Source organism: Mandrillus leucophaeus, unplaced genomic scaffold (assembly GCF_000951045.1).
Source record: "Mandrillus leucophaeus isolate KB7577 unplaced genomic scaffold, Mleu.le_1.0 Scaffold555, whole genome shotgun sequence".
Lineage (NCBI taxonomy): Eukaryota > Metazoa > Chordata > Mammalia > Primates > Cercopithecidae > Mandrillus > Mandrillus leucophaeus.
In genome coordinates, this window is record NW_012105975.1 from 634,422 (window position 1) to 655,087 (window position 20,666).

At 35.2% G+C, this 20,666-nt stretch overlaps 2 protein-coding genes across 5 annotated transcripts in view; one reads left to right on the forward strand and one right to left on the reverse strand.

The window, feature by feature from the left end:
* The window catches only part of PSMD1 (proteasome (prosome, macropain) 26S subunit, non-ATPase, 1), a 128,044-nt gene that overhangs the window by 54,435 nt on the left and 52,943 nt on the right, over nt 1–20,666 (reverse strand). The gene's annotated exons all lie outside the window — the stretch shown is intronic.
* On the forward strand, nt 562–18,682 carry HTR2B (5-hydroxytryptamine (serotonin) receptor 2B, G protein-coupled). Its single transcript, XM_011998078.1, has 4 exons — nt 562–708; nt 1,557–2,274; nt 12,986–13,186; nt 17,503–18,682. Exons 2-4 carry the CDS (start codon nt 1,923–1,925, stop codon nt 18,393–18,395), a joined length of 1,446 nt encoding a protein of 481 aa, XP_011853468.1. The 5' UTR covers nt 562–708; nt 1,557–1,922; the 3' UTR covers nt 18,396–18,682.

Genomic DNA, 20,666 nt, shown 5'->3' on the forward strand with positions numbered 1-20,666 from the left:
TTATATTTTCTTCAATGTAAAATCTACGGGGAAAAAAAGCTGTGAACCACTCCTAAACCCAGAGATCATCTGTTTAAAAATAAGCAGTAAAAAAGTTTCTGCTAAAACCTATGTATACATGTAGAATTCAGGCCTTTCTGTGCTCTTCTATATAAGGTTGCAACCAGAGCAAATTAATGGTGTTCCACAGCAAAGGCACAAAAGCTAGATAAGAATCTTGTTTCACTGCTAGAAACAGAAACTGCAGAAATCACTATAGGCTTTTAAAAGGGCAGAATCTTCATAGAATGAAACCTCTACAATAGCTAGATTATATCTTATTTTTTCTCAAATGGGAAAAACAGCTCAGGCGTAATCCCAAACAAAACTATCTGAAGCTAAAATGATCAAGTTTATTACAGTCCCCCAAACATTAAAGAGAGCTCTTAAAAACATAACTTGAATAAGGGCCATGAACTGGTTCAACATGCTTAACAGTGATTTAAGAATTACAATGAATGCTGCTACTCTCTAAAAATGAATGTATCAAAGAGGAAATAACCTCCTTGGCATGCTTGCAGCTATCCAACATATTTGTTTCACTGCTTTCAACCGCCTGTGCTGGAGGCTCAGAATAAGTCAATGGGAGGAGGATTTCAGTCACAGCAGCAAGCAAGTCCAGTGAACACGTAAGATGACATGCTCGGTAAAATAACAACGAAACCAGAGGTAAGCATTTAACAAACACATATGGAATTAATCTAAAGGTTTTTTTTTTTTTTAAATCTTCAAGAATTCTGCTATCATAAACTTTCATTTCTATTCAGCGGTTTAAAAATCAAAATGAAAAATTTAGTAATGCTAAAGGAGAGTTTTTTAAAATGTGATTTGTACATTTGATGAACAAATAAATGGTTTAATTTTCCTTTTGGTTTCCCTTTCTTCTCAAGGCAACGGGGAAGGTTAAAACAAAAAAACACTACTTAAAACAACAACAAAAAAAATTGGTTTGAATTTGGCAAATTTAGTGATTAAATTTAGAACACAAATGTTGCAAAAATACACCATGAGAGATGAAATTACTAAAAACAATTATATGGATCCTAGTAATATCTATTTATTCTCCTTCTCTCAAAATAAAGGAAATCTAAAATGACATTTATATTAGTACTTACAAACCTAGTCAGACAAAGCCAATTACATATAAGGATTCCTAGCTGGTAAATAATTCATTTAGACCCTTGTTGGGCTTGGAGTGTTTCCAGGTGGGTGGTCAGCACATACTAAAAGTTCTATTCTGAACTATTGTGTTTCGACTTTTCTATTCTTCTGTAAGTAAAGGTAAAAAGACATTGAAGGGTCAGGAAACACCTAACTTTTTATTACAACCATTGAAAAAATTAATGTGTCTTCTGTTTCATTAACTGAGGAATATCAGAAATATAGTATACTTGGAGAACTGGCTGCATTGTCACAAATGCACAACAGACTTACTAAGGGAAGGGCTATAAAGTTCAAGAGTTTTTACCACTTTCAGAAATGAATAAAATAATGCAATCTATGCATTTTGTATCTAGGGGGAACTCTCTGGCATGCAAGTTCAAACATGACTCTACAACTACGGTAGAAAAAGAGAGAGAAACTAAATATATATATATATATCCTATTTTTTTTCACAGCTATCAGTTTCTTTTTACTGAGCTCTTCTAAATTTAAGCCTTTAGAAAATAATAAATACTTGGAGATCTTACCTACAAACATGGACAGATGTGTATATAAGCTCATTTTAGAGAACTTGGATTTTTTTTTTTAAAGGAATGTGTCAACTGTGGCTTTCGAGTGTTTGACATGGGTACAATGCCTTAAAAAAACAGATGACCAGTTTAGCTACTAACCATGCTGACCACTGTTCGGAACGGGATTGAATCACAGAAAAACAGCAAATGGCTCTCTCTTACAGAGTGTCTGAACTTCAAAGCACAATGCCTGAGCACATTTTGCAGAGCACCTTTGTTCACGTTATCTCTTCTAACTGGTCTGGATTACAGACAGAATCAATACCAGAGGAAATGAAACAGATTGTTGAGGAACAGGGAAATAAACTGCACTGGGCAGCTCTTCTGATACTCATGGTGATAATACCCACAATTGGTGGAAATACCCTTGTTATTCTGGCTGTTTCGCTGGAGAAAAAGCTGCAGTATGCTACTAATTACTTTCTAATGTCCTTGGCGGTGGCTGATTTGCTGGTTGGATTGTTTGTGATGCCAATTGCCCTCTTGACAATAATGTTTGGTAAGTATTTCACTTTGTTTGTGCCATCAAACCACAGAACTATGATATACTATTAGAGAATGGGCACTCATTTAATCTTTATTTTTGTTGAAATAAAAGATGAACTTGGACTATTTAAAGATACGGCAAGTACACGGTCCCTTGTTTTACATCATTTTCTATGGTTGATCATCAGTTTTAAAGAGAAAAAAATATTTTTTGGAAGCCATTTTTCTCCCTCCTAAGCTATCTAATAAAATCATTTAAAAAGTCATTCAAGTTAGTGATATTTATAGATTCTGAATATATTATCTATAAATTACAATGAATAGGTCTATACCTTAACTTTTCTACATTGATACTTTTTTTCCTTAAAGCAATAACTAGGATACTTCCGGGACAGGTATGTGCTGGGTTAATGATAAGGTCTTTGAATCACTAAATCCCAATTTAAATCGCTAAACCTCAGTTTAAAATTGGAATTGTCCAAAAATCCTTATTATAGCTCTTAATAGTTTGTATATTATAAACTCGAACACAATTCCTTCGTAAGTGTCATGTTAAGAAAAATTATGTTTAGTTGCTGAAGGAAATGGTTTGGCTCAGAGTGTCCAAAGACATGATTCATCTATTTAATTTTTTATGATATATGGGCATCTGTGTTCTTGATAGACCTCTAAGTTCGTAAGTGGATTAAAACCTAGTTATTGTGATAATAAAAGGTACAGTATAGTTTGACACTGAAATCTTAGTTTGTTATAATAAAAAAATAGATATAAGTAGTTCCAGATTTATACATATTATCTCTAGTTATAAAATTTGGGTAAACACAAATAATTCTGCTGATGAATTATGAGGGTTCCTAGACCCTTGGAATCAGCATTAAAAGGATATTTAACTTATTCAGTGCTTGGTGTAAACTGATATTCCATTCATAAACTACCTAAGGAAAATGATTACTTGTGGCAGATATTGTTTCTTAGAATTATATTTACTTATATGAAGATAAAAATATTTTAAGTTATAGAAGTAAAATTTATTAAACCAGAATCCACTATTAGAAAGTAAAAAACCCCTGCTATTCCAACTATTATACCCAGGTTTTACACATTACAATTTTATAAGTAATAACAGAAAGATATCTAAAACTATTATCAGATGGTAACAGGTTTAAACCTTCCATTTTAAATCAACATTTACCTGGGCTTTAAAATAAATCAAGAAAATTATGTGGCAGGACAAGCAGTAATGAGTAAGGTTCTACTGCTTTAATTAGACTTTCTAATAATTAACAGTCTATCTCCCTCTGTCTTATAAATTTGTAATATTTTAAGTAATCTAACACTGCAGGAAACCATGAAAAATAATTAAGAAGTCTTACTATAATAGAGAACATAAAGTACCCTAATTCTGAATAAAGCTTAAAAGAAAGTATTAGGTAGAAATATATATGCATATTTGATAAATATTGTACAGGCATATGATTCCAGCTCTCATCTCCATGTACCTAATAGTAGCTTAAGATGTAAAATCATACTCTTCAAACTGTGCTTTGCTAGGCAAACAGAAAATGTCAGAATGCTTATTTCAGACTACCATAACACTTAATACGTCATTCAATACATGCAATTGAAAGAATGATGCAGAAGTGAATTTTAGCTTTAAAATCTTTGAGCCCATAAATATCAAAAATATTTTAAGTTATATGCAAAATACCATGGTAGATATTTAAATTATCAGCTAAATAGTTAAGGAATCTTAAAAGGTAAAGTACCACAGAATTAAAGTGAGCTAACAAACAAAATACAAAGATAACAAAGATAATTCCATGTATTCTATAGAAAAATAGGTATCCAGCAGCCGAAAATTTTAAGTGTATATTTAAAAAATATTGGTACCCAAGATAGCAATATAATTAGCAGAAAACCCAACATATGTTAACATAAAATATGTGCAATGTCTTCATATTTATGTCTTAAATAACTGATAGATATTTTAATAGTATTTCATTCTTCCAAATGTTAAACTTTTAAATTTACTTTTATTTATTTATTTTAATACAGACGGGGTCTGGCAATGTTGCCTGGGCTGGCCTCAAACTCCTGGGTTCAAGCGATCCTCTGGCTTCAGCCTCTCAAGTAGCTAGGATTACAGGCACATACCACCATACCTGACTCACATTTGTCAATTTCTAATTACAAAATAAAATCTTTTATAGCCCCACACACTTTTACTATCAGAATTAAGTTGTATAGTGGGGTTTGTAGGTTTTTAAAAAATGAATAAATCTGGGAACCACTATCTAATACATTTTCTAATACATTATGGCATTAATTATTTAAAGCATAATTCAATTTCTATGAAAAAATGTAGGAAAAAAACACATGTTGCCCTCTAACAAACTTCAAAGGATGAATTTATAAATTGGGAAATGCATGTACAAATGAAAACCTGACTTCAAATACTAAGATATTTTTATAACCTTTTGCAAAGTAATAAACACTAAGATTTTTCTAAACTAATGCCTTTATAAGAACTTCTGATAACTTTAAAAAGCAGAATTAGACTTTATTTACACTCTTATTGTAGTGGTAATCTTTAGGACTTCTGACGTTTGTACAAACAAGTGTTCTTGGTTCTATGATAAAAGATTATCACTATGAACAATAATTTTAGCTATCTCAGGGGAATTCAATGAAAGTAACAGAAAAACTATACTAGCTAGTGGTCTAATAAAATGAAAATTTAAAAATAAGAGCAGTAAATATAAAAGTGGCCCTTGTGTCCTTATACCGAGAGATATTTTTCAATCACTGATCTGTACACTATTTAGCAATACACAGTTTGAATTCCTATTTTCCCAAGATTATGACAACTTAGGCACAACATTGTCTTTCAAATGAGTTGTGCTAGGTCAATTTTTCTACCACGTCTTCCTATCTGGGAGCACTGGACTTGATCTTTACAGTTCTAGTTTTTTATTGTCTTGTCCATAATTCCTAAAATCCATGATCACAAATCAACAACTTATAACATAAGGCTTGAAAATACCTATATTAGAAATACTTGAGCAAGAAAACAACATCTTATGCTGATATAAAAAAGACAGGATATTCACCATTTAAGAGTTTCTCTGAACCTTTCTTTCTTTCATTTTATAAGTGATTTAAAAAGTAACAGGGGAGGCTGGGCACAGTGGTTTATGCCTGTAATCCCAGCACTTTGGGAGGCTGAAACGGATGGATCACCTGAGGTCAGGAGTTCGAGACCAGCCCGGCCAACATGGCGAAACCCCGTCCCTACTAAAAATACAAAAATTAGTCGGGTGTGGTGGCACGCGCCTGTAGTCCCAGCTACTCGGCAGGCTGAGGCAGGAGAATAGCTTGAACTCGGGAAGCAGAGTTGCAGTGAGCCGAGATCGCGCCACTGTACACTAGACTGGGTGACAGAGCAAGGTTCCATCTCAAAAAAAAAAAAAAAAAAGTAACAGGGAAAAATATGGCATCTGGCCATCCATTGGGCATCAGTGGCACAATCTCGGTTCACTGCAACCTCCATCCACAGGTTCAAGCAATTCTCCTGCCTTAGCCTCCCGAGCAGCTGGGACTACAGGTGCAAGCCACCACACTTGGCTAAGTTTTGTATTTTTAGTAGAGATGGGGTTTTGCCATGTGGGCCAGGCTGGTCTTGAACTACTGACCTCAGGTGATCCACGTGCCTCAGCCTCCCAAAGTGTTGGGATTACAGGCGTGAGCCACCAAACCTGGCTATAACTTAAGTTTTAATTAATGCCTCATGATCTATAAGTTCAAACAGTATCCTTGGTATAGCTGAAAGAGAGTATATAAAATGGCTGAAAGACGGCTGTTTGAAGCACGGCATCCCAGGGTTTGAATCCTGGTTCTCCTGTGTTGGATCAGGCAAGTTATTTATTATTTCAGAGTTCAATCACGTTGACAAGCAGGGCCCAGCATCTTATAAGCACTAACAGTAATTGGTAGAGTACTGCATGCAAATTAAATACGATTTAGTTGAGCTGTAAGTCTAATTAGAGATGAAACAAATATATAGCAGTAAGAGAAAAATGGCAGTTATTCATTTATGCAGTAAAATGTTAGCCTACCCAGTTCTGAAATGGAGGAGAAAAGCAATTAATTAAAGTCACTTCTTATTATAAAGCGGAAATTTTAAAAACCAGGAAAAAATTTTGTAAGCATTAAATTGCTTAAAACATTTAAAATACTATCATATTAGACAACGAAACCCAGGATAACTCATATGCTCAAAAGGTAAAAGGTAAAAAACAAAACAGAAACTTTTAAACAATAATTTGAACTGAACTATGTCTTTCCTGGAAGATAAAGACAAAGAAGCACTAGAATTTCTGAGATAAATGTATATTTGAAAATCATGTTCTTTTTGGACATAAGAACTATTTATGATTTGCCTGCTGCAATAAGTTCATGAACTGAGAACCTCTGTAAACTATATAGGAACAGCCCACTTGGAATGCCTTTAAAAATAGTCTTTTACATCCTCCAAAGGGAAACATTTTATGTCCCAGATTTATGGACTGATGCTAATTATTTTCCGGACAAATGGTATAACCTAACTTTCCAAACTAAAAAGCTGCCCAAAGGTTAAGCAGGTTTCAGATAAAATAAGTCTGCCTCATCAAGATACGGGGTTTCTAGTAAAAATCCTCAGGTTTTTGTACTAATTCAAAAGAAAGCAAAAACAAACAAACAAAAATACCCAAACCAATAAAAAACCCAGGCATGCAATGCATACAGGTTATTTTCCTGTATCATATATACAATAAACAGCAGCTAAAGTTCAATGTTAGTAAAAAACATACTTTGACAAATTTAATTCAAAGTTAAACAGAGTTAAACTGTTCTCAGCCCATCCTCCCTCCCCCTCTGAAAGTATAGCTTAAAGTTTTAAGCTGAATCAGATGTATGCACTTTTGCTACAGCAGGTAGAAAAGACAAACACTCTTATTTCATACTGATGATTTGGCTTGTTGTTTCTATGTAGGAGTGTTTTCATGGTTGAGTTAGCTGGCTAGTTTCTGTTAAATAACAGTAATAAGCACTAACATTTATTGAGTGCTCTCTTTATGCCAGGAACTGTTCTAAACACTTCACGTGTATTTAATCATCATCCATATAAACTCTATTAAAGCAATCCTATAAAACAGGTACTATTATCCTCGTTTTACAGAGGACAGAGAAGCAGAGAGATAAGTAATCTGTTCAAGATTACAAAGTGGCAGAGACATGATTTAAACCCAGGAGGACTGATTCTAGAATTCACACTCTTAACCTTTATTACTCTGCTTTCTCAAATGCCAATGAGAAATGTGACCAGCTAAAACTGTCATATTTGGCATAGAGAACCAACAATTATATCTTAAATAACCCCACGTAACTGTCAAGAGGATCACAGAATTTTTTTTCCCCTCTTAGGGACAAGTTAGATCTCAATATTCTTTTCCGTTAAAGTTATATTTCATATTAAGTGGAAAAGAATACTTGAGCGTCGACCTATACTTGTACAAATCCTTCAGATGACTGCAAGATCTCTTTTCTGTGGAAGGTATTAGACCTGGGCCCATACTTATGAAGTTGTTGAACCTTGTCTGGGAGACAAATGACAATTTACATAACTGAATGACAACTCCTACCATCCCTTATGTATGGCAGTATTTAAAGCATAATCTTCATTTTAAACAATAAAATATTTGTGCTACTGATATTCTTTAGATAATTAAACAATTGTGTATAAGACAAGACCCATCTAGGACTTGTTTTGTTGCTTTAATATTCAGTTTGTAATTATTTCACGCATTTGCAGAAATGCTATTATTCTTTAATGTTAATGAAAAGAGTCTAAAGTAGAGCCCTAGAATAACAGTAATTAATTTAGTTGAACCTAGTAACTTATTTCGCTCAGACTGACTCTTAGATACACTTTTCTTTCTTTCTTTCTATTTAAATATATAACTGTTTCACTTCGTTGTTTCAAATTTTCAATGTCCTAAGTCTTTGTGGAAGTACATGGGATATAATACATTACAACAAATAAATGTAATTAGAAATTCTTAAAACCAAAACTCCTAAAATAAATGTTTTGAAATAAAGTATTTCACAACACCAACTTAACCTTTAATTTAGTTATTCTAAATAGAAATAAACTTTTCTGACTTTGAGCTAACTAAATTAATACTAACTAAAAAACGATTTTAGAATGAAAGTCTCTAGACTAGGAAAAGTCCCTTTATAAAACAAGTGTGTCTAGAACTGTTTTTTTTTTTTTTTTTTTTTTGAGATGGAGTTTCGCTCTGTCCCCCAGGCTGGAGTGCAGTGGCCGGATCTCAGCTCCTGTCTCTTATACACATCTAGATGTGTATAAGAGACAGGCTGGGACTACAGGCGCCCGCCACCACGCCCGGCTAGTTTTTTGTATTTTTTAGTAGAGACGGGGTTTCACTGGGTTAGCCAGGATGGTCTCGATCTCCTGACCTCGTGATCCGCCCAGAACTGTTTTTAATTTCTATAAATTCTTAGATTACCCAAATCTATTAGGCATTTACAAAAGCCTCTTTTTCTTTTTTGCATTGTATATAGGGTTTCTATTAATTTAATGCAGCTATCTTTTTGTTTTATGTTAGTTTCATAAAAACTATCCACCAGTGTTTCATGTAACTTGAAATCAGAAAGGCTTGGAATTATAAAGATTCATCTCTCTTAATCTTAAATTTCAGTCTCATTCTTTCTTAAAGAAAATTCTGTATCACATCTCAATATTTCTGTTAACAATAAAGCACTAACTGTAATAAGAAAATTCTAGTGAATTTTAAGTGGGAATGAGTTTATAAATTCTTTCTGCGTAAAGTGACGCTAACAGGGCTTCATAGGGTTACTTAAATCAGCGCTAAACAAACTTTCCTTCTTAGCCCACGATTAGGAGTATGTGCATCAGATGGTCAAATTCCAAAGACAAATATTTTTTATATGAGTTTTCTTATGGCTTCCTGCTTATGGCTACTAGATTTATGACTAGAATTTTCTAAACCTTAATCTTCAGAAGTATAATCCATAACTAGAATAGCTAAACAGACAAGTTTAAATAGTTGGCAAACCATTTTAAAACATGTTAGAGAGAGTAAGGACTTAAAGGAAGGAAACCTAAGATACAACACAATAATTACCTGCCTTTTAAATCCTTAACTGCAATCAATATCTCTGATACCTTATGTGATAAATATTTATATATGATGTATGTTTGTCTCCCTCCTCCAAAGTAAGGAACCCAGCTGGGCATGGTTGCTCACGCCTGTAATCCCGGCACTTTGGGAGGCTGAGGTGGGTGGATCGCTTGAGTTTACGAGTTTAAGACCAGCCTGGGCAACATGGTGAAACCCCATCTCTACAAAAAATACAAAAAAATTAGCCGGGTATGATGGTGTGTGCCTCTAGTCCCAGCTACTTGGGAGGCTGAGGTCAGAGGATGGCTTGAGCCCGAGAGGCAGAGGTTGCAGGGTCAAGATCGCATCACTTGCACTGCAGCCTGGGAGAGAGAGTCACACCTTGTCTCAAAAAATAAAAAATAAAAAAATAAAAACAAAGTAAGGAATCCTTTTAAAGCATGTTGAGAAAGTATTTTTTGGTATGAATGGGTGACGGGCCTTTTAATCTTTCAGGAATACATGTAAGCATAAGTACTTAGCCTGTATGGAGAAGATGTGTGAAACTCAAAGTTGCTAACATCATCTTCCTTATTTTCAGCCAGGGCTGTTACTGCATTTAGCATGGCTCTGATGAGACAGTGGAGAGTTCCTGACAGCATAGCATACTGCCTTCTGAAAGACTGGGTGAAGCTACCAAAAATTACAATCAGGGATTCAAAAAAAATTTTTGGTCATTAAATCGATTGTATATTATTACTTTTTAATCTTCTAAGTATTTATCACAGGACTTTAACATCATATATTTCCCTCCCAGTTTTTCTCCCCCTTTTGGTAAAACATTTTTCTTAATTAGTGCTGTACATTTGATTGCAAACAATTTGGTGACACTTCTAAACTATAACTATAAATCTCTACAATTCTGTGAATTTCAACATTATTTGAAGTAGTTCTTCAGTTATATTCACATGTGTTGTAAATATGTAAATATACTTTTAGCTTAGGAAGTCTTCCAAAATACAAACTACTCCCAGAGTTAGATATCAGTGAGTTTGAATTATTGAAGAAATGTTGACAATGTTAAGTGTTTGATTTTATATAACAAGCTTATTAAATATATTTTGTGGAAAAAAATGCTCTAGACGAGTATTTTTCTACCACCCTACTTACAGTCGTAAATCTAGAACTTCAGCTCAGTTTAGAATGTACCCTCATTTTTAGTAGTTTCTACTACAAACTCTAAAATAATTCTTTTCACTCTACTTAGACTGTTAGTTCGCTTTAAAGCTGCCTGTGTCCAAGGTCCTTTTCCACTAAATGACAGAAAATCTGAATGCTACAGCTAAGAGTGAGAAAATCCAATTGATTAGATTTTCCCCAAACATCCGTTTCTCTGACTTAATTTATTCTGAGAGGCCTCCCATTAGTTCCTTTCCATGAGACATTTCAAGTGCCTATAACCAACCCTACAACAGCACACTAAGAGCATCTTTTAAGACTCAGACACAAACCTTCCCAGAAAGTCTTCCAAAGCACTGCTTCTCAAATGTTAATTTGCACACAAATCACCTGGAAACCTTGTTTAATTGCAGAGTCTGATACAGTAGGTCTGAGATGAGACCCAAGAGCCCAAATATCTAAGTACCCAGGTGATACTGATCCTCGCTCTCCATCTTAACAGCAAACTCTGAGTGGCAGTTCTAAAGAACACTTTCAAATCATATTTAAATTTCAATAAATAAATGCCTCCCCTCCTTACCCCTACATTCAGACTTAATCATACCTGAATTTACTCATCTGCAAGATCAATGGTAATCTCTAAGGTTCCTTCCAGCTCAATAAATCTAAAATGTACCACCTCTATCCCTTCCTACCTCCCATTCAACAAGCATGAAAAGTTTACAGCAATACACTGAAAATCATGAATGACCCCTTCCACTTGATGCTTTCATCCCTTTTTAAGAAGCTGCTGAACATGGAACTAAGTCCAATCATTTATTCTTTTTGAGTAAAAGTTTGTGCTGATTTTGTTATTTTGTTCCTAGGAAGAAATATTTTAATATTCCTTTTCAGAATGCCACATACCAACTCTGGAAACAGAAGGCACCAAAAAGTGGATGTGTCAGACCTGCTACCTTTTGGATACTTTGTGAAGTGCCCAAATATTTTTCACTGAAATACTACCTGACTTTTAAAAAATCTCCTACTTGATGCTTGAAAATAACATAGCCAGACCTATCTAAGAACTCTGCCCCTAAATTATGCTTTTTTTTTTTTTGTTCTGAGATTTTAATCTCTCTCCACCCCCAGGCTCCTTAAATTTAAACAGTTCACAATAGAAGGGTCTCTTGTTGTTCTGTAACCCTGAGATGATTATCCTGGTTTTCCTTCAATTATGACAATCACTTTGTACCTGTCAAAGTCAGATATACCTGCAATAGCCAGAAGAAAAGTAGATTATATATTATCAGTGGACATATAACAATCAAATCCTAAAAGAGACTTAGATAATCCCACATGCATGACATTTGTTTTCTACAGGCATTAAACTGGATTCTAATGGAAATATTCTAGGGGGAATTCTAAAATTTTAGTTGTTTTGAAACTGTAAACACACTTTGAAAAGTGGTGGGTGTATATATGTAACGCCTATTAAATTCACATATGTATGAACATCTGTGTAAGTAATTGATTAGAAAACTATGCAGAATATTCAGTATCACATTCACACCTAAAATTTTTTTAAGGTTAATATTTCTAAAGGGCTTAAGACTATATGAGGTACGCAGTGTTTTGTAAAGAGTTTGTTAAATAAATTAAGTACTACGTCTAACCCTGAGATTTTCTTTTTAAATCAAAAGTCTGTACTAATTATTATATCTCCAGTTTTTGGAGTGAATGATGGAATATAGAAAGGGAAACAATCTACTTTTCTTCTAGATAATCTGAAGCCATTCCTTTTGCAATCTTTATTTGAGAACTATTTCTGTCAAAACAATCATTCCACTATTTCATCAAACTAGAGAATGCTATAAACAAGGATCTTGCTGTTCAGTTATTGCTAGAAGTGAGCCCAAAACCCAGATGTCACAGGGACTCCCATTCTAATATGTTTTTTGTCATACCGTTTCCTGTATATGGTAAAATATTTTCTTTTTATACAACATCAGCTTAAAAATAAATTTTATTTACATACCAAGGTTAAGTTCCAGTCACAATACTACATAAATTTTAAAAAGATCACAAATGGAATCAACAAAAGAGCAAAGGTCACAATAATGCTAAAAAGTTAAACTGTTGCCGACTTAGAAAAAAGGCATAACTATTATACAAAATAGAAAATGTATTTAAAAGTTACCATCCACAGAAATATTGAATTTAATGTTGTCTCCATTATCTGATGTTAAACATCATCTTGTTAAAGTTATAAAATTTTAGATGAGTAACAAAAAAGACAAAAGTTGTATCACCTGAAAAACTGTAGACTGAAGGTTGCCATTTTATAGGAGAAAATGTTTGTCTTGTTTTTGTTTCTTTCAGAGGCTATATGGCCCCTCCCACTTGTTCTATGTCCTGCCTGGTTATTCCTTGACGTTCTCTTTTCAACCGCATCCATCATGCATCTCTGTGCCATTTCAGTGGATCGTTATATAGCCATCAAAAAACCAATCCAGGCCAATCAATATAACTCACGAGCTACAGCATTCATCAAGATTACAGTGGTGTGGTTAATTTCAATAGGTATGTAGAGAATGCCAGAGTATGGGTAGTATACAAAGTCTTTGGTTCCACTTGGCTAGGAGAATACTAGGTCGAATAGGCAATGAAACTCAGCATGAGAGGTCAAGCCAGCCTACTGATATATTAACATAAGCTCCTTATGTCACTGCATTTATCATACGGCTTCTAAACCACACTATTGGTAAAAAGTATGAAGAGTAACAAAGCTCATGTCCTCAGAAAGAACCATCTGCACAGTGTTTACTGAGATTTCTTTCTGCTTAGATATCTAACTTGCAGAAAGGTTAAGTTTGAGAACAGTTTTCATATTTCCCAACAGATAATTATGGTCTAGCTAGCATTTGGAATCCTGTAATTACATTAAAATAACAAGAAATGAAATGCACCTTAAGTCACATTTTAAAAGATTGTAAGAGAAAAAACAAAAATCACAACTCAAACATTTTGTAGGCAGATATCAAAGAACACAAATTAATCTTGGAAGTCAACATTTCAGAACATACGTGTACAGATTAAAGGCAGTTAAGTGTCTGCTTAAGTGGGTTGTTTTTCGTTTTTTTCTTTTTTGGAGACAGGGTCTCGCTCTGTCACCCAGGCTAGAGTGCAGTGGCACAATCATGGTTCACTGTTGCCTCGACTTCCCAGGCTCAAGCGATCCTCCCACCTCAGCCTCCCAAGTAGCTGGGACTACAGGCGCACACCACCACGCCTGGTTAATTTTTATATTTTTGTATTTTTGGTAGAGATAGGGTTTGTCATGTTGCCCAGTCTCAAACTCCTGAGCTCTGGCGATCCCCCTGCCCCAGCCTCCCAAAGTGCTGGAATTGCAGGTGTGAGTCACTGCACGTAAGTGTTTTGAGTATGTTTAATTAAAAGCTTTAAGAGATGCAAAGAAAACATACTGATGTTCAGAAATGACTTATAAAAGAAATCCTTTTTCTTCTAAATCGTCTTATGGCCCTATACTCATCTATAATACTCAAAGTTATACTTCTTATCATGAAGTATGCGTAAATCATTCAAAGCTCTTATATGTTAGTATGAGAAAAACAAACAGATCTGCAAAAATTACAATGGTTTGACCAGCAGATTAGCTTCCTCCTTGTAAAAATATTTCAAAGAGGCAAAAAATTAAGACACTGGAATACTTAAATTACTTCTCCCTAATCTGAGTAGGAGCACTGGGGCAAAAACAGCAAGAAAGCAAAACAATGAAATTGACCTTTATATTCCTGAAATGATGATATAAATAAGGGCTGGACCTCTTTGAAGTTTGGAGGTAAAAGTAAGCTGTGTTACTCCTCTGGTGTGGGAACAAAGCAGGGCCAAGAAAAAGTCTATTCAGAATGAAGAGATTTAAAAACAGCGAGAAAAGGCTAGTTTAGGAAGCAGGTGCCGACAGAGCAGAACCAGTCCCCCAAAAGCAGCTACAGAAAGGGAATGGGAGACAATGGGTGAAAATTAAAATTTGAAGCGGAGAGGAGGAAAACTATAACAAAGTCATTTATGTGAGATGTCATTATGGGAGATGACTCACATTTGGTAAGCTCACTGCAATGAGGGAGAGGGAGAGTGTGAGGTATGTGTATATTGGGGTGGGGTGGGAAAATAAGATAGAGAAAGGGAAAAAAAATTGAAGAAACGGATCCTTAAGAATAATTAAATTATTTGAAATTGTGAAATATGATCAAGCTAACAAGGTAAGCAGCCTACTGGTATAAATGGTATCTAAATTAAGGCTGGATACCATCAATTTATAAATTGATCACATTTTACTGAGTGTAAAGAATATACAGATGATCAAGAAAAAGAATCTTTGCACTCAAGAAAGGCAGACACATAAACAAATTACACTAATACAAAGTGATGAGTGATGCAGGAGAAAAAAGAATAAAAGGAAGACTCATGATATACAGATTTAGAAATCCACTTCTTCCTTTTATAGGTAAGAAAAAAGAAACCTAGAGGTTTTAATCAGTTGGCTTAAGAACTCTTACATCTTTTCAGCACCAAGGCCAAGATCAATGCTCTTTCACTTCATTGTACTTTGTCTTGTAGAACTGATCACAAATTAGTAACTTTGGAAAAATGAAAATGCAGATGACAATAAGCTCAGTTTTGAAATTCTACAAAATGCTGAAGAGAGCTGACTCTCTTCTTTTGGATTTACAGTTATCCTAGGTAATAACCTGGCAACAGAAAATATGATAATATACAGGGTAAGGGCATAAAAAGTACCAGTGAAAACTTTTAGTTATTGACCAACAAGCTGGATAGGAAAGTAGTGTGTCTTGATATTAATAGAATGTAAAAATTGAGACGAATGAATGAAGTCTCATAATAGAATGAGTTAAGAGAATGCGAAAATTGAGACGAATGAATGAACTAGAGGTAAAAATAACAGTAAACAAAAGTTCTTTAGGAGTGAAGGGTAGCAGGACAAGGAAGGGAAATATTAGAGTTCATAATCTTAGATATGGGATTGTTTTAAGTAGACCTGTGGATGGCTTTAGTGCAAATCATAATAATTAGAGTCAAAGAGTTCAAGAAACATAAAATTAAGGTCTTAGAAGGGTCATGAATGGGATGAAGTTGTGGAAGATGCTGGCACTGGAGCAGTGGAGAGAAGACTATAGCAGGTACTGAAGCCATTGACAAAGATGAACAAATGTCATGGAGGTTAGCAGAAAAGCAGGATGGAGAAGAGAGTATTAAGTAGATAATATAAACTTCAAAAGGCAAGTGTTTTTGGGGAGAAAGAAACAGTGGAATGGTGATCTGAAAGTAAGAGGGTAAAGCAGGGGTCAGTCAACTTTTTCTATAAAGGGTAAGACAGCAAATATTTTGGGCTTGCAGAGTGTGTATGGTTTCTGTCACAGCTCCTCCACTCTGCTGCAGAACAAAAGCAGCCACAGACAATATGTTATTAACAAATGGGAGTGGCAGTGTGCCAATAAAACTTTTACAAAAACAGAATGTGGGCCAATGGTCCTCAAATTGTAGTATAATGACCCCTGGTGTAGAACAAGTATACAGAATCCTCTTTCTGGTGGTGTACATGAGGAAAAGTAGAGAAAGTAATGACCTCTGTTAGAAAGGGTTTGAGGAACGTATTCTTGTCAGTGGCTCTTAGCTACCATAAAAAGGGTGTGTAGATGAGTGCTCTTGGATTCGCAAAACAACACAAGGATTCCAGAGGTTTCTAAAGATCAGTTAATTCAGACATTTAAAAAATATCTGCTGCTTCAAAGGAAAAAGATTCAGGTTAACCCCTGTATTATTTGTCTTTCTAATAAGCTACTTCACTAAGCAACATCATATTAAATACTTACTTCATGGTATTTAAAGATCAGAAAATTAACATGAGGTATATTTCTTTCCTATGTCATAGAAGAACTCTTTTTTTTTTTTGAGACAGAGTCTCACTCTGTCGCTGAGCGTGGAGGGCAGTGGTGTGATCTTGACTCACTGCAACCTTGGCCTCCTTGGTTCAAGTGATTCTCCCACCTTCTTCTTCCAAGTAGCTGGGACTACAGGCGCATGCCGCCATGCCTGGCTAATTTTCATATTTTTAGTAGAGATGGGGTTTCGCCATGTTGGCCACGCTGGTCTCAAACTCCTGACCTCAAGTGATCCACCCCTACTTGGCCTCCCAAAGTGCTGGAATTACAGGCATGAGTGCCGCTCTGCCCAGGCTTCCACAGAAGAAGAAAGATTAAGAACTCATAATCTCTCAATGTCACAATTCACACACACTCCAATTTTAAGTAGCACTTTTTAATGAACTTTGGTTTTCCCTAAGAACTTATATGGAAAGGATTAAAAGACATTCACACATATCAAAAGGTAAAACTGTTAAATGAAACTGTAACCTCAAAGATAAAACAGAATAAAGATACTGAATAAATGTACTCTGAAGTGCCTCTAGATTAACTACACTGGATAATAAGAAAAAAGCAGCTTCTCTTCTGAATTTCTCTTCCTTAATCTGAGATAGCTTAAAAAACAAAAATAGATTATGAGAAATGTAGAATAAATGAAGACATTCTCCACCATATCATGGATATACTACAGCTTTAGGGGAGCTTTCATTATAAATCTGAAATTACTAACCAATCTCTTTGTTTAAAAACAGATGTGCTCACTTAGGTTCTGTTTGTCAAATCTTCACTGATGAATGCTTTGACAAATCCTGCATTGTGGGTCCCATAATGCATCAACAAGCATAAAGTTATAAGGATGCAATCTAAAAGGATCTAACCTAAGAGTTACAGGTCGTAAGATGACTCAATTTATCTTGTTTTCCTCTTCCTTAGGCATTGCCATTCCAATCCCTATTAAAGGGATAGAGACTGATGTGGACAACCCAAACAATATCACTTGTGTGCTGACAAAGGAACGTTTTGGCAATTTCATGCTCTTTGGCTCACTGGCTGCCTTCTTTACACCTCTTGCAATTATGATTGTTACCTACTTTCTCACTATCCATGCTTTACAGAAGAAGGCTTACTTGGTCAAAAACAAGCCACCTCAACGCCTAACATGGTCAACTGTGTCTACAGTTTTCCAAAGGGATGAAACACCTTGTTCGTCACCGGAAAAGGTGGCAATGCTGGATGGTTCTCGAAAGGACAAGGCTCTGTGCAACTCAAGTGATGAAAGACTTACGCGAAGAACATCCACAATTGGAAAAAAGTCAGGGCAGACCATTTCCAATGAACAGAGAGCCTCAAAAGTCCTAGGGATTGTGTTTTTCCTCTTTTTGCTTATGTGGTGTCCCTTCTTTATTACAAACATAACTTTAGTTTTATGTGATTCCTGTAACCAAACTACTCTCCAAATGCTCCTGGAGATATTTGTGTGGATAGGCTATGTTTCCTCAGGAGTGAATCCTTTGGTTTACACCCTCTTCAATAAGACATTTCGGGATGCATTTGGCCGATATATAACCTGCAATTACCGGGCCACAAAGTCAGTAAAAACTCTTAGAAAACGCTCCAGTAAGATCTACTTCCGGAATCCAACAGCAGAGAACTCTAAGTTTTTCAAGAAACATGGAATTCGAAATGGGATTAATCCTGCCATGTACCAGAGTCCAATGAGGCTCCGAAGTTCAACCATTCAGTCTTCATCAATCATTCTACTAGATACACTTCTCCTCACTGAAAATGAAGGTGACAAAACTGAAGAGCAAGTTAGTTACGTGTAGCAGAACTGGCAGTTGTCATCAAACATAATGATGAGTAAGATGATGAATGAGATATAAATGTGCCAAGAATATATTATATAAAGAATTTTATGTCATATATCAAATCATCTCTTTAACCTAAGAGTTAAGTATTAAGAATATCCAATTTTCCTAATTTGGACAAGATTATTCCATGAGGAAAATAATTTTGTATAGCTACAAATGAAAACAATCCAGCACTCTGGTTAAATGTTAAGGTATTCAAATGAAATGAAGTCAAATCAATAAATTTCAGGCTTTAAAAAGAACCACCATCATCATAAAATTTATTCGGTTCCTAATTATATGCAAAGTTGTGCTAAGAATGAAATAAAACAAAACAAACATTAGCCTTGCCTTCCAGGCCTTGAAAGTGTAAGGCATGATACAGAACAAAAGGAACACAGAGCTAAAAATAAGTGCACAAAACAGTGATCACAATCTGGACGTGAGTTAAGATTACCATTTATAGTCTGATTTAGTTGAATGTAGTCATAATTTTCCTTTGATCAGGAAACTGTTTTGATGGAAGGGATAGGGAGGATAGTAGCTGGATATCACACAAAATAACAGGAACTTGGAACTAGACCTGTTCGTTAAATGACTACTATTGGGCATCTCCTCAGCACAGGTGGGTCTATTGGAGAAGGAGGAAAATGCAAATAAAATCGCTTGGGTACCTGAACCATATTAGGTTTCTTAAAGATATTAATTAACGTGCACAAGCATGGGACCTTAATCAGGGATACAAACTTTAAGTGAGATCATGCCTGCCTATCTATGCTTGTCCAGTGACTCAAGTGAACTTCCAGCACAAAATTTTTTATTCACCCTTTCAGTATATTATTTTGCACTGTTAGGTCTCAGAATGAGTCCAACCTGTGCCACATACCAGACAGCTGATTAAATTTAGGAAAAATACTTAATTTTCTTCAAGCCCCAGTATTGTCATCTACATTTTATACAATTCTTATGAGGATGAGTACACATAAGCCACTAAGTAAATGGTAGACAATACAATCTACTTTTGATATACATTTTAAATCTCCTGTTATAAGTGCAAATTTAGGCTAAGGGGATCTGCAGTGAAGACAACTCATATTTAGCTTTTCCTTTTCAGGTTCACCCATATTTGTCCCTCAACCTATGACTCTATTGCTGTCCTTCTGCAGGCAACTCAGTTTAGGATAATTACCTCAAGAAATGTATTGGCTACAGAGGATCTCAGCTTATAAGTGAACAAGGCATATATTTTCACAGTGGTAGAATCCTTTGCTAGAATACGGCTCTAATACATAAATCCTGATCTGTTACGATTCCTTACTGGCTATATGCAATCTGCTGGGAAGAGTATATAATACATATTTAATTCCTAAATCATCAAAGCTTTAGGTATGTTTCCCTACTACTAGTCTAAGATTTTTCAGCAGTATTAGGGGTGGTTATCTCACACAAGAGGCAAAATAATTTACATTCCTTAAAAAAAATCATTCTCTATTTTGGTTTTTGGTTCTGTTCTCTAATATGATGGATTTGGCATATGTTAAGATTTATATTTTTGCCAAGGTATGTTGAGATTAAATTTTCAGTTATCACTATGACAGTATTCCAAATTCTGTATTTTATGTATCTGAAGGCATACATAATTGTTTCAGGAAATCTATATACCAGAGTTGGCAGGCAATCACATTGCCAAAGTTCTACCCATAGACAACAATCTAGAGCAAAAGAACTATCTTCTCACATGCTTTGTACTGCCTCCAAATTTGTGTGCTTAAATACAAGCACACCTACAGAATTAGCCACAACACCTATAAACTGTTTCACGTCAAAACCTTAAGAAAAACTTCCTTGCTTAAATTTTTTTTTTTTTTTTTGAGACAGATTCTCACTCTGTTACCCAGGCTGGAGTGCAGTGGTGCAATCTTGGCTCACTGCAACCTCCGCCTCCTGGTTTCAAGCGATTCTCGTGCCTCAGCCTCCTGAGTAGCTGGGATTACAGGCACCCGCCCCCACACCCGGCTAATTTTTGTATTTTTAGTACAGACGGGGTTTCGCCATGTTGGTCAGCCTAGTCTCCACTCCTGGCCCCAAGCTATCTGCGTGCCTCAGTCTCCCAAAGTGCTGTGATTACAGGTGTGAGTCACCATGTCCAGCTGTTGCTTACAATTAACCCAGAGAGCTTTCTATAGTTAATGAGAGACCCTTCTACTATTTCCAGAATATCCTAGAAAGTGAAACATAACTCCATTA

What these genes read in the sequence shown, in the direction of transcription:
- HTR2B (XM_011998078.1), top strand. Translation starts at nt 1,923, where the DNA reads ATGGCTCTCTCTTACAGAGTGTCTGAACTTCAAAGCACAATGCCTGAG. An exon ending in CCTCTTGACAATAATGTTTG is followed by an intron (nt 2,275 to 12,985) that starts GTAAGTATTTCA and finishes TGTTTCTTTCAG; the next exon opens with AGGCTATATGGCCCCTCCCA. An exon ending in GGTGTGGTTAATTTCAATAG is followed by an intron (nt 13,187 to 17,502) that starts GTATGTAGAGAA and finishes CCTCTTCCTTAG; the next exon opens with GCATTGCCATTCCAATCCCT.